Source organism: Hippopotamus amphibius, chromosome 5 (genome assembly GCF_030028045.1).
Source record: "Hippopotamus amphibius kiboko isolate mHipAmp2 chromosome 5, mHipAmp2.hap2, whole genome shotgun sequence".
In the NCBI taxonomy this organism is placed as follows: domain Eukaryota; kingdom Metazoa; phylum Chordata; class Mammalia; order Artiodactyla; family Hippopotamidae; genus Hippopotamus; species Hippopotamus amphibius.
The window spans coordinates 66844569-66858941 of NC_080190.1; the positions used below are offsets into that span (position 1 = coordinate 66844569).

Sequence of the window (14373 nt, forward strand, 5' to 3'; positions counted from 1 at the left end):
CCAACCCCTGTTTTCATGGGTGGGTCCAGGCTAGTGATCAGTTCCCGCCATGCTAGCGCCATGCCTATCTACCGCTTTCTCTTCTATTCAAGAAGGTATATGAGAATGCAAGTGAAAATGTACTTTGTTTTGTGTTTTTTTTTTTTAAAACAATCATTACTCTCAGTATTTTTAGTATGGTTAGCAAGTGACTGTGACCCATGCTGGGACACGGCGTCATGGCTGAGAACCAGGACACCCAGCCATCACCTGCAGCCACTTCCCCACTCCCAGAACAACAGAGGTCGCCAACCTGGCAGTCTGCTCTTGAAAGAGTAAGGATGTTGACCTACTAGAATCCCATCTTGAGAGGGCCCACTAAGTCACTATGCCCCTGCTATGTGACACTCAGTCCACAGTGAGTGGGCTTTTTGACAACCTCTGCCGCACTTCCAAAGCCACCACTAGAACTTATGGTACCTTATGGTAATCAGAAAAAGGCATGCCTTCTTTCTGCTTGTTGGAAACTTGTCATAACATTTTGCTTTTGTTCAAATAAGACACTTTGCTGACGTCTGATAGAGAGTTGTCATAAATATACAAACTATATTGCTTGTAACATGAAAATGGTACCGCCTTACATCTGCTGGAAGTCAAATACTGCACAACCTGCGTAAATGTACACATCTGCCCCCCCTCACCTCTGTTTGCCAGGATTCAAGGACCCCTCATCCACCTCCTTGTCATACTGGGTCCGGATGTCATCTAGGCAGCCGTTATCTCCAAAGCCTCCCCACTCTGTGTTTATGCACATCTTCCCTTCATCCCCTTCCACCAGCTCGATGTTCCTCCTCTCCTCCATGTAGCACACGTTGCTGCCTGTTCCTAGAAGGAGCCATGAAGGGACTTCAGTCCTCGAAAGACACTGCTAGGTCTTAAAGAGCCAGCAGGGTACAGAGTAGCACAGACATATATATACTACCAACTGTAAAGTAGATAGCCAGTGGGAAGTTGTTGTATAACAAAGGGAGTTCAACTCGAGGACGGAAGATGCCTTAGAGGACTGGGACAGGGAGGGTGGGGGGGACTCGAAGGAGGGTGGGGGGGGAGTCAAGGGAGGGAGGGAATACGGGGATATGTGTATAAAAACAGATGATTGAACTTGGTGTACCCCCAAAAAATAAAATAAAAAATAAAAAAAAAGAGCCAGCAGGGTACAGTAAATAGGAATTTGGGTTTGGAGTCAGATACAACTGGGTGTGGACTTCTGTTTTATACTCATAGCTGAGTGACCATAGACAAGTGTCTCCTTTTTCAGAGATCCAATTCCTTCATCTGTAAAAAGGAAACAATACCTGCTTTATAGATTTGTTATATAGGAAAAAAAAATGAGATGATGACGGTAAGTTTCCTCCACATAGAACTGGCACCTGTGATATCATTCTCCTCCTCCTCCTCCTCATTAGTGACAAGCCATAGGCACACAAAGTGAGCTCCAAGTAGTCACGGAACGAGCAGTCAGAGCTGGAAGGCACCATGAAGAATCATCTAGTTTTGGATAAGTAAACACTTGGCATCTGAAAGCCACCCTCTTCTCCTTTGTCCACGACCTAGTCTCAGAACTGTTCTCAACACAACAGTCCAGGCAACTATTATCTTAGATCAAACAAATCTCATTTCTTTGTCCTCCTACATCCAACCCAGCCCTTCCTCCAAGTGAGGAAACTCAAGTCCAGACAGAATAAGCAAACTGTCTAAGGTCACAAAGTGAGTGAGTATAGGAATGAGATGAAACCTCTTACTTGGCATTGAAGACATCTCAGTATATCCCCATCTCCTGTTCTGTGTACTACTTACCTTCAGGAAGCCCAGACAACAAGCTAGAACAACTTTCCCAGATTCTGTGATTCCTTAACCTGTGCCTGTCACTTGGAATGTCCATCATCCCTGTCTCCACCTGTTCAAATGCCACCTGTTCCCTCACCTCTTAGAGTCATCCTCCTGGAATCTACTCTAGCCTTTAATCACTGCCAGACTCTTCTAAAAGACCCCTAAAATGCCTATATCATACTTCAAGCCACTCCCTCTTCTCTCCTAGGTTTCTTTCCAACTCCTCAGCATCCTGTGCACCCTGACAGCAAGAAGTCAGAGAACAGAGATGTATGTTAGAGCTGGCATGAAAATCTAGCTCTCTCAGCCCCAGGCCAACATAATCCAACTGTGGTCTCCTTCCTCCCAAGATAGTCTGCCCCAAGGCCCTAATTTGAAAGTCCCCTCTTTCTATGTTATTCTCCTTCCTCAACAGAAAGGAAAACCTTGGCCTAGGACCCTTAGGGAAAAAGATATTAAGAAAAGACTTGGGGTGGGGGGGAGTCGCAGGAGGGAGGGAATATGGGGATATGTGTATAAATACAGCTGATTGACTTTGGTGTACCTCAAAAATTGGTACAAGAGTGTAAAACAATTATATTCCAATAAAAAGCTTAAAAAAAAAATATGACTTGGGAATTAGGAGAGCTGGAATTCCCAACTTAACTTCATCTCTGCCTTGGACAAAGCTGGCTTCAGAGCCTCTACGTGATGGAACAATGGCCCACTGCCCTTCACTATGTTAAAAGGGAACCTCCAAAAAATCAGATGCGAATAGGCCAAGGGGACATGCCCGACCACTCACCTGCAATGAGGCCAACCTCACAATTACGATCTTCATAGCCGCAGGTCATCATGGTCCCCACTGTGTCATTCACAACTGCAACTATGTCCAGGTCAAACTCCTGCAAAGGAAGCAGCTCTGCTGTAAGTAGAATGTGCAAGCCAACCAGGCTCGGGGGGGCACATCAACCCAAGGCGGGCAGAGACCAGAGTCACAGGGCTGGGTGTCCAATGGCAGAGCAGAGGGGCCTCAGGGAAGGGGCAAGGTCAGGCATGAGCCTCAACAGCACAACGTACATTTCTCCTCTTGATGGCTTCCCTGAGCATGTCCACCACGTCTTCCCCTTCACAGTCAGTGGCCTTGAAGCCTTTGGTCCACTCAATGAGGGTTCCCTGGAAGAAAGGGGGGCAAATTCATTTGAGCAGTCGTTTGCTGGGACCACTGTACAACCTCCGCATCAAATAGATGCAACGCACTATAGCTGACTGGGAGTCAAAGGCTTTAGACTGTGCTTCCATCTGGAGCCCCAACAATGGGCCCAGAGACACCACAGAGCATGATGCTCAGACAAGGTCTACTGCTGAGTGGAAAAACTGCAGCAATTCATATTTATCAAGGGTCAACTCATGTTCCCTGGCCATGACGGCACAGAACAAAGGCCACTTCTAGTTTACTCAATCAATCACATCTTTGTGGTTAAAGATAAAGCTGCAAAATGTTCATCAAAGCATTGTTTCACAGGAAGAACTAGAGGCATCTTGTCAGTCCAACAATATGGATCTGTCATCCTGTACCTCAATATAGGAAATGCTCTACGACCATAAAAAATAATGCTTTAAGAGAATGTTAGACGTTAGAGGAAGATGTTCACCCTATACTGTTAAGTGAACTCACATTAAACAAATACAGATGGTGAATTATTCTATTATTATTTTAAAACACACACACATTCAAATTTGGAGAAAGGTCTGGAACAATGCACACACCAGGGGCTGACAGTTGTTCTCTCTGGTTACAAGATTATGGGTATCTTTTAGTCTCTCCTTTTTGTTTGTCTATACTTTCTAGTTTTCCTAAAATTAGCATGTATAATTTTTATAATACCAAGAAAAGTTTATTTCTAATTTTTAAAAGGAAGTTCAAGGTTACGCTGTTAGCCAGAAGCGAGAGTTAGCCTAGCCTAAGACTCCATAGCCTAGAGCTGGAGGTGGGTGAGGGCAGGTAAAGCTGCGGTGTCTAGGCCAGGAGAGCTCCTGCGACAGGAGAGGCGGCCAGCAACTCTGATGGCATCACCCCCAACACCAGGGGCTGAACGGCCACCTCACCCTGAGGCCCTCAGCTCTAGTCTCCCTCCTTCTCTCCATAGTCCTTGGGAGGCTGGGCTCCCTTCCTCCTTTCCTGGTGAATATTTGTAGAACACTAGAGAGTCACCCCCAGTTGACAAATCTCATTCCTACTAGTTGCAGTTATTCAAAAATCATATTTTGAAAAAGTTTTTTAAAATTAATTTTTATTGGAATATAGTTGCTTTACAATCTGTGTAGTTTCTACTGTACAGCAAAGTGAATCATCTCTATGTGTACATATACCCCCTCTTTTTTGGATTTCCTTCCCATTTAGGTCACCACAGAGCATTACAGTATGTTCTCATTAATTACCTATTTTATACATAGTATCAATAGTATATATATGTCAGTCCCAATCTCCCATTTCATCCCACCCCCACCCCTTCCCCCTTGGTATCCATATGTTTATTGTCTACATCTGTGGTCTCTATTTCTGCTTTGCAGATAAGATCATATTTTTCTAGATTCCACATATACATGTTAATATATGATATTTGTTTTTCTTTTCCTGACATACTTCACTGTGTATGTCAGTCTTTAGGTCCATCCATGTCTCTACAAATGACCCAATTTCATTCCTTTTCATGGCTGAATAATATTCTATTGTATATATGTACCACATCTAAGTCTCTCTTTTTTGAACTAGTGGTTACCAGAAGGGAGAGGGGTGAGGAGAGGGGCAAAATAGGTGAAAGAGATTGAGAGGTATAAACTACTAGGTATAAAATAAATAAGTTACAAGGATGTAATGTACAGCACAGAGAATATAGTCAATATTTTATAATAACCTTCTATGGAGTATAATCTATAAAAATATTAAATTACTATGTTGTATACCTGAAACTAATATAATATTGTAAATCAACGATACTTCAATTTTTAAGTCTCTCTTTTTTCTCCCCAGCCATCAGTGGCTTTGCTCCCAGCTGTCCTTTGGTCTCCCCCTCTTTCTTAGCTGTGTCTTCATGAACCTGTCAGAACTGCTGGGAGAGAGGCCTGAAGGCCCAGGATCCTGAGTCAGGAGGTGCAGCTGCATCCTGGTGCCCATGGATCATTCAGGACCAAGGACAGCTGCACACAGCTCCTGCTTGCCATGTGTATTAATTTTTAATGGCAGCAGTAATACAGGAATGCATTACCTTTGTAAAAAATTAAAGTGTTATTGATAAGGACAAAGTCTACTTTAACTCCCCATCCCCCAAACCTGAGAGGTAACCTCTATTATCAGTTTGGTATGAATCATTTCAGATCTTTTTCTCTCTTTTTACATGTATTTTCTTTTTTAGAAAAAATAAATTTATATATTTATTTATTCATTTGCTTATTGGTTGTTGTAGGTCTTCGTTGCTGCCTGCAGTCTTTCTTTAGTTGCGGCAAGCAGGGGCTACTCTTCATTGCAATGGCTTCTCTTGTTGCAGAGCACTGGCTCTAGGCGCGCAGGCTTCAGTAGTTGTGGCTTGCAGGCTCTAAAGTGCAAGCTCAGTAGTTGAGGCTCACAGGCTTAGCTGCTCCGTGGCATGTGGGATCTTCCCAGACCAGGGATCAAACCTGTATCGCCTGCATAGGCAGACAGATTCTTAACCACTACGCCACCAGGGAAGTCCTACATGTATTTTCAAATAAATAAATTCATACTGTGTGTAGACTACTGTAATGTGTTTCTCTCACTCAATAATATATCTTCTAGACCATTCCAGGTCAGTTAATATGAAAAATACTTCTCAAATATAATTGCACAGAAAATTTAAAATGAAAAAAATACATACCTATAAAACAAGTACTGTTTTAATTGCCATTTTTCAAATGAGGAAGCCAAAGGTGCAGAGAGGTTAAATAATTCACCCAAAGTCACACAGCAAGTAAGTGGAGAAGCCAAGATTCAAACTGAGGCCTTGTGGTTCCAAACTCATGCTCTCAACCATTGCCTTCTGTTGCCTCCAGAGTAGGTAGGTAATATCTGTGAAGCATTTACAGCAGTCTCTGGCACTGAGCAAGCACTGTGTATGTGTTTGTCAAATAAAATCAAGTAATTCCGCATGATTGATATACCATAGTTTATTTAGTCATTCTCCATTGCCAGACATTTGGGTTATTTCTAATTTTTCATTACTAAAAAGTGATGCTATAGTGAACATCCTTGTTCATTCCTCCTTAGGTACATTTTAACAAAAGGAATCTTGGACTTCCTAGGTGGCACAGTGGTTAAGAATCCCCCTGCCAATGCAGGGGACACAGGTTCGAGCCCTGCCCCAGGAAGATACCACATGCTGCAGAGCAACTAAGCCCATGCACCACAACTATTGAGCCTGTGCTCTAGAGCCCGTGAGCCACAACTACTGAGCCCATGTGCTGCAACTACTGAAGCCCACGCACCTAGAGCCCATGCTCCACAACAAGAGAAGCCACCACAATGAGGAGCCCATGCACCATGATGAAGAGCAGCCCCTGCTCACCGCAACTAGAGAAAGCCTGTGTGTAGCAATGCAGATCCAACACAGCCAATAAAAAAATAAATCCAATAAATAAATTAATTAATTAAAAAAAAGAAATGGAATCTTGAGAAATGGATCTGATGGCTCTTAGCATTCTGGTATTTTTAATTTTGAGAGATCTAGCCATGTTACCAGATAACTTTGCCTTTTGAATCCCTCTCTCCCTGTTCTCTGAATGATTGGGGGGCAGTGGAGGTAGGCCTGGTGAAGAGTGTTTTCAGGGCATTCTCAGAGCCCTGCAGAGCTCTGCTTCAGTTCTGATTTTGCACCTACCAATTAGATGAGACTGCATGCCTCAATTTCCTCCTATGAAAAATGAAATAGGATAGGGAATTCCCTGGTGGTCCAGTGGTTTAATCCCTGATCGGGGAACTTAAGATCCCGCAAGCCACATGGCATGGTCAAAAAAAAAAAAAAAAAAAAAGAAAAGAGAGAGAGAGAGATAGGATAGAAAGTAGAGTATAATGCCCAAAATAAGAATAGGTACTATTTCTTGATTTTTTGTTTTGATTTTATGTATACATGTAAATGTACTGTGCATAATAGCCAAAATGGTCCAAAAACACTGGGCTCCTGTTCCTGATCCTGAGTGCAGAGTGCAAGAATCTGGGCTCTCAGGCCAGTGTCCTGGAATAACCCATCCACCACTGTTTACAGATGTGGCTACCTGAACAACTTAACCTCTTTGTGCCTCCATTTGTCTTAACTACAAAATGATGATTTAAAATAGTGTGTATAGGGACTTCCCTGGTGGTGCAGTGGTTAAGAATTCACCTGCAAATGCAGGGGTCACAGGTTCAATCCCTGGCCTGGAAAGATCTCACATGCTGCGGAGAAACTAAGCCCCTGTGCCACAACTACTCAGCCTGTGTGCCACAAGTACTGAAGCCCGCATGCCTAGAGCCAGTGCTCCGCAACAAGAGAAGCCACCTCAATGAGGAGCCCACATACCACAATGAAGAGCAGCCCCCGTTCATCCTAACTAGAGAAAAGCCCGCGTGCAGCAATGAAGACCCAACGCAGCCAATAAATAAATAAATAAATTTTAAAAATAAAATAAAAATAGTGCGTATACATACAATAAAATATCACTCAGCTTTAAAAAGGAAGGAAATTCTACGTGGATGACCCTTGAGAACACTATGCTAAGTGAAATAAGCCAGTTACAAAATAACAAATACTGTTATGATTCTACTTATATGAGGTACCTAGAATAGTCAAATGCATAGAGACAGAGAGTAAAATAAAAGTTACCAGGGGCTGGGCAAGGGGGCAAATGGGGTGTTATTATTTAATGGGTATAGAGTTTCAGTTTGGGAAGATGAAAGGGTTCAGAAGATGGATAGTGGTGATAGTTTCACAACAATGTGAGTGTACTAAATGCCACAGTACACTTGTACTTTTTAAGTGTACCAGTGTACACTTAAAAACAGTCAAAGTGGTAAATGTTATATCTATTTTACCACAATAAAAAATAGTAAAATAAACAAAGCAAAACTAGCGTGTACATCATGGGGACATTGACCAGATTAGACAAATCTTAACAAATCTTTGGTGTTGTTCTTATTATTGTCATGAGCTCTCTGGCTGCTTTGCTGTGCTGACCAGAGTTCTCTCTATAAATTGAAGAATGGTGTTCTGCTTTTATGCCAGTCCTGTAAGCTTGGTTGCCATAAGCCTATCAGAGCGCAAGAGAGAGTGCTCTGTTCTCCGTAAGCTGGTGCAGGGTGCTTTTATCCAAGAATTCCAAGAAAAATCTTGATACGCATTTCTAAATTATTATGAATAATTTATTAAAATCATCACCCATGATGTTCTTCAACGTCAACTAGGTAAGTGTCTATGTGATAAACTCCTGAGATTCTAATATCAGGAAAGAAATGCATTTCTTCTGCGGCACTGGTAAGCTTTTGTTCATCAGACAATAAAAATCCTACAACCTATTGTGTTTCCCTATTTACACTGGCTGCCCAGGAAGACACTGATAATATTATAGACTAAGAGTTATAACCGGCCTTAACTGGTCATTACCTTTTCTTACCTCTCGATAATATGATTTGACCTCTCTTTTTAACAGTAGCCTTATCCATGTGTCCCTTTATTGTGTACTACCCTAAATTATTTTGTAAATTTTGATCCAAAAAACAATAATAATGAAAATGGAACATAGCAAGTCAAAAAAACAAATGGTCCAAATTCTCAATCATGCCTCCTCAGCTGCCCTGAACCTGAGACCCCTAAATAAAATGAACAGTGACTCAGAGCTGCCTCGAGCTCCCCCAGGTGTAGGAGGGAATAGGCCCACCAGGCTGGGCCGTCTTACCTTGTCAATGCTCGTCTGCCTACAGGGAAATGAGAACGTGAAGCCCAAAGGCAGCTGGGCTCCCTTGAGGCCCATGTAGTCCAGGAAGTCGGCGATGCACTGCACGATGTGGTCAAACAGCTGCAGGGAGAGAGTGGTAGTCATGCCGGGCCTGCACGGTATGGGGTGGCAGGCTGGCACCTCGGAGTGTGGAAAGCCCCTGCCCGGCATTTACCTCCTCCCCGGTGCCCTGCATGATCTCCAGGGGGATGGCAAAGATCTTGTTGTACATTCGCACTGATCTCCGCCCGCTTCTGATCTTCACCAGGAGGACCCGGAAGTTAGTTCCCCCCAGATCCAGGGCGAGGAACTTTCCTTTCTCTGTGGTGGAAAAAGCGGGGGCTGCATTCCACCAGCATGCACGAGCAGGGCTTCGTGTGCAGGCACTGGGAGGAGGAGGTGATGCCAAAAGAGAGCAGACCCAGAGCCTGCCTGCCTGGGGCTCATGGGCCAGAGGGGCGTGGCGGCCACCAGAACACTGGGCAGGCACCCTGAGCCCATCCGAGGCCAGCCTGCTTTTCTTGCTGTCTGATAAAGGCCACACATGATACTTGTGCTCAAGGAGCCTCTGAGGGTGAATCCAGGCCAGGTTACCTGACTGCAATGGACTCGGGAAGGTGCTTCCATCCTGTTTATATGGCCTAGAGGAACTGTTCATCCTGAGCATGAAATGATTTTTCCGTTCTGCTCTCCCCTTCCCTGGATTCCCACACCCCCACCTGACGAATAAGAAACTATACCAAGTCCAACATCCATGACCATCCAGGCCCCCACCGCCACCCCCAGTGTAGTGCCTCTCACTTCTCTGACACTGCAGAGCACCTCGGTCTGTTCTGTGCGATCCCTCACCTCGCCCCCTGCCTCACTCACTCTGTTCTAGCCATGCTGGTCATTTTGCTGTTCCTGGAATTTGCCAAAGACCTCACTCCCAGCCAGTTCTCTTACCCCTGATTCTGCTCTATTTTTCTTCATAGACCTGTCATTACATGGCATCATCTGGCATTTATTTGTTTACTGTCTGGCAGCCCAACAGAACATAGGCTCCACAAGGATAGGGACTGTGTTTTCTCCACTGCTCTGTCAGCATGCCTACAACAGAGCCTGACAAGTAGCAGGTGCTTAATGAAACTTTGAGGAATAAAGGCAAAAGGATAAAAGCAATGAAAGATTGAATAGTGTCTTTTACTGCTGTCATTTTTTTTCTCCCAAGTAGACTTGAAGGATATTGGCTTTGGAAAAGGTCTTTGTTATTGAGAAATTCCAAGTACAAACTGTGTGACCCTGAGTATGTCACCTAAACTCTCTGAGTCTCAGTTTTGGCATTTATAAATGGGAATCATACTCTCTTTATACAACATACAGAGTAGTTGTGAGCACAAAATGAAATTAAACATTCAAAAGCAAATTAAAGATATGAAGCATTTTACAAAGGTCATTATATCTGGGTGAGACTCATGATATTCAAAGAGATGGAGAAATTGTCTAAAGATCTGATCTCACTGTTTTGTGGCTCCTGTCAGCTGAGCACAGAGAACCAGGAGAAGTATCAAGTACCGGAAAAGTCAGGGGCAGAAAGTGAAGAGAAGGGAGAGGAAGAGAGCCAAGCCCCAAGAGAGAAGAGAGCCAGAGAAGAGGGCAGAAGACAAGCCAGACACTCCAAGTGTCCAGATGTTAGCTCCCGGGGACAGCGTCTGCGTCTTCACACACATGGAACTTAACTTAGGTATTCTTCACTGCCAGTGCCTTAGATCAACCAAAGTAAATAGATTCAGCAGAGTACTGACCTCCTGCCTGACTCCTCCTCCCTCCATTATAGACGTGAACCCAAGGCTCTTAAAACAAAAAAACCTAACTGGGTTTAAGGCGTTTTGATGGGAGCTCTAGGTGACCCATCAGAGAAGGGAGCTGTGCACGGCCCACCTGTACCATCCGGCATCCCGCAGACGTAGGTGGGCAGCATCTTGACTGTGGCCAGCGGGTGGGTGTCCCTCTTCAGTCCATACGCGAGCTCAAACCTCATCTTGTCCCGAACATCCACAAGTTGCTCTCGAGTGAGCCGGAACAAGGCCAGCACCTTGACAATCTGCTTCCGCTGAGCCTGCACGCGGGAGGCCACCGCAGTCACCATGGCGGCCCCCTTGGTGCTGCCACTCTCTGACAGGAGGAAGCGGACGTCACAGTTCGGGACCAGTTTCCTCACCACCTTGTGCAGGCGTTTTGGGTATCTGAAGGCAGGGGTGATGGCGAAATATGTAACAGTCATAAAGGCCCAGGCCCAGCCAGTAGGAACAGACACAGGTATAGCAGAGGAACGGGGCCCTGCTGGGCCAAGGCTCACCCCTTTAGTTGCTGGATGGTAGAAGAAGATGGGGGTGATGGTGGGTAGGGACCAGGGTAGCTGGGGCAGTGGAAGGGACACTTGGAAGGCTCAAAGAAATGGTTATTTTATCACTAATATTATAACCCGTAGGGAATGTCTATGCAATGTATTGGCTGAACATCATCTCTGCCCAAAGAGGAAGGGTTCTTTCCCCAGCTCTTCCCAGGTGTACTTGCCTGACTTCCAATAACACCTCTGTTAGTCAGAGGGGCTTTCATGCGCCCTCCTTCTGGGAAATTCTCATTTCCTTGTGTTTTCCTACCAGCATCCTTCATGTGAACTTGGCAACCCCTGCCGTCCTGAGTTTCCCCATTATGGCTGGGTGTATCTTACTTTCCAATCTCACCACATAGCACATATTCAATAATAATGGATAGATAGATGAATAGATGGATAGACAGATGGCTAAACACACAGATGGCTGGCTTTGCTAGTCAGGCAATTGATTTTAGCAGAACATTCCTTTAAGAATGATCTCCTAAAGCAACCCAGCCAACTAGATGAACGTAATCTCGGAATTCACCCCCTCCCCTGTAATCTCAGAACCATAGAAGATGGTTGGTTCCAGCAACCCAGAGCGGCAGCGTAGTTTAGAGACAAAACTGAACTCTCTCCCAGGGGGACGAACTGGGCCCATCTGCAGGGGGTGTGGGCTGGCGGCCAGCACTCACTGGGGGTGGATCTTGTAGAGTGTGCCATCCACGCCCACTGTGGTCCGGAGTCGCATCAGCTTCTTGTTCTCCCGCAGGCGTGTCAGGATGGCTGCCAGCGCTGCTGCACAGAGATTGGCTGAGCGGAAGGAGACGATGGTGCAGACGTGCTGGACTGCAATGCAGTCGGCTTCCGAAGGCTCCAGGCCCAGATCCATCAGGATCTCTCTTGTATTGGCCAGGCCTTCTTTATACCTGGCCAGGGGACAGGAATGAGAGGACCACACTTCTCCATCCCGCGGGAGTCCCCCTCAGAGAGCCAGCGTTCCCACCTCTCAGGAGGTGAAAATAAACAGGCTGGCACATAGTCATATCATAATAGTGACGACTGCAGCAATGACCACGGCAGCCGCCGTTTACTGTGCGCTCTCTATGTGCCAGGCGCTTGTCTAAGGACTTGACATGTGTTAACTCAGCCCTCACAACAATCCTGGGAGATTGCCATTATCCTGTTGTACAGAAGAGGGATCTGAGGCACAGACAGGGTAGGTAACCTGTCCACAGGCACATAGCTGGTAAGTGCAAGGGCCAGGATTTGAACTCAGGCAGTTAGATTATAGAGCCCACCCTTTTAAGCACCCTGTCCTATACAGCCTTTCATAGGAACTCAATCCCTTCCGCGTTCTGCATAAACACAGACTCTGGGAGTCGGATGTCACTCTGCTGAACTCAGAATCTAAGCTGATTGCCAAGCTCAGGGCAACGTCAGGGCTTCTAAGCCTGAGGAACAGGATCTTGGGTCGACTGGGGCCAGCCACGTCAGCAGTCAGCTCCCCATTGCAGACCTTTGTGTGAGCCCCCAATCACCAAAGCCAAAGCCAGTCCCTGACAGCGGCAGGTAGAGAAGGTTATTGCTATAGCAGGAATTCTTAACTTGGATTCCATGCTTGGGTTTTAATGGGTTCAAGGATGCCCTGATATTATAAGCAAAATTGTGTGCAAATGTGTATTTGGGAAGTAAAGGTCCAGAACTTAAATCAGACTATCAAAGGGGTCTGAGATCCTAAAAAGGTTGTCACCACTTTAGTGAGGAAAAAGGCAACAAAACATGAGGAGGGGATAGACCTCGGACAGCAGAATTCCTGGTAGCTGAAACCAACAAGAAGCCATATGTGAGGTGTGGCAGGCATTGCCAATCCACCTGAAGCTGTGCCCGGGTCTGAAATCGTCCTGGTGAAGAAGGAAGATCTGGTTCCTTCTGGGCACCACTACCATGAGCACACCATGCCTTAGCTGCACACCCTAACTCCCTGCAGAGTCAAGGTGGAGGAACACTGCCAGTAGCTTACTTCTCCATGGCAGCCACGTGCCGTGTTTCAATCTTGCCTTTGACATGGAGAGCAGAGGATTTCTTGCCGCCAAACAGGAGGCCTGCCTTGGCCATCTTCAGCAAGATGAGCCTGACGAGTTCGCCTAAGTACAGGCCGCTGATCATCTTCTCAAACCTACAATGTGGTGAAGAGAACAGTGGCAGCAATGCCTTTGGTTATGCAGCATCCTTTCCCAAAGCCCATGGGCCACAGCCCATGGTCAGGAGCATGAGTAGTGGAAGGGCCTCTTTACGGGTCAGGAGGCCTCAGTCCCTGTCCCAGCTTGCGGTGCCCCTGGGAGCCCACTCAGCCTCTCTGGGCTGCATTCTCCTCACCTATAAAAGGGGAGGACTAAACTAGAGGAAACCTAAGATTCTTTCCTGATCACAAAGGGCTTGATTCCAAGAATCTTGATCTCAGATCACCCTTGGCCATAGGGATGCCATTCTCATGTTAGGCATACAGAACCTCAACTTCAGAGACTTCAAGTACTTTCCCAGGATCACCAGCTACAGCATGACAAATCCAAATTTCAAATGTTTCCAACTCCTACACATGTCTCTGCCTGAGAGAGAAAGAGGCTGTATTTGTGAGATGGGCTTGGACGGCCCCAGAGAGGTTCTACAATCACATGGATGAAATATCCCACCAGGCTACCTACAACACCTGGACTCGCAGTCTGCATGCAACAAGCAATTACTAATTGTTTCCCAAGTAAACTATTAAATATAAATTTTATTCTGCAAATAATAAGATGCAAAATCAAGGACAATCTGTTTCCTAATCAACTTTATCTAGTTCATATAAAAAGTCTTAGAACACTGAGAAACAGAAGACAATCAAAAGAAATCCAGGTTCAGAGGGAGGAAGGGAATACGGGGATGTGTGTATAAAAACAGATGATTGAACTTGGTGTACCCCTCCCCAAAAATAAATAAATAAATAAATAAATAAATAAATAAATAAATAGATAATTTGGAAAAAAATAAAAGGGAAAAGTTTCATTCTATTAAAAGATGTTTCAAATGAGAAAAAAAAAAAAGAAATCCAGGTTCGGTTTGGGGGAGTGGAATTTATCTTAAGTGAAATGCATAGGGCGAGGATGATAAAGTCCCCAAAATGGGTACCACTTCCTTAGGCT

At 45.2% G+C, this 14373-nt stretch overlaps 1 protein-coding gene across 2 annotated transcripts in view; it reads right to left on the bottom strand.

The window, feature by feature from the left end:
- HKDC1 (hexokinase domain containing 1) overlaps positions 1-14373 on the bottom strand; it is a 40067-nt gene that overhangs the window by 4294 nt on the left and 21400 nt on the right. For both annotated transcript variants that reach the window (XM_057735682.1, XM_057735683.1), the window contains 8 exons: positions 13212-13367; positions 11884-12117; positions 10753-11057; positions 9008-9153; positions 8794-8913; positions 2929-3024; positions 2654-2753; positions 681-864 (listed from right to left, as the gene is read on the bottom strand). In XM_057735682.1, coding sequence (XP_057591665.1) covers positions 681-864; positions 2654-2753; positions 2929-3024; positions 8794-8913; positions 9008-9153; positions 10753-11057; positions 11884-12117; positions 13212-13367 — 1341 coding nt within the window. The remainder of the gene's footprint in view (positions 1-680; positions 865-2653; positions 2754-2928; positions 3025-8793; positions 8914-9007; positions 9154-10752; positions 11058-11883; positions 12118-13211; positions 13368-14373) is intronic.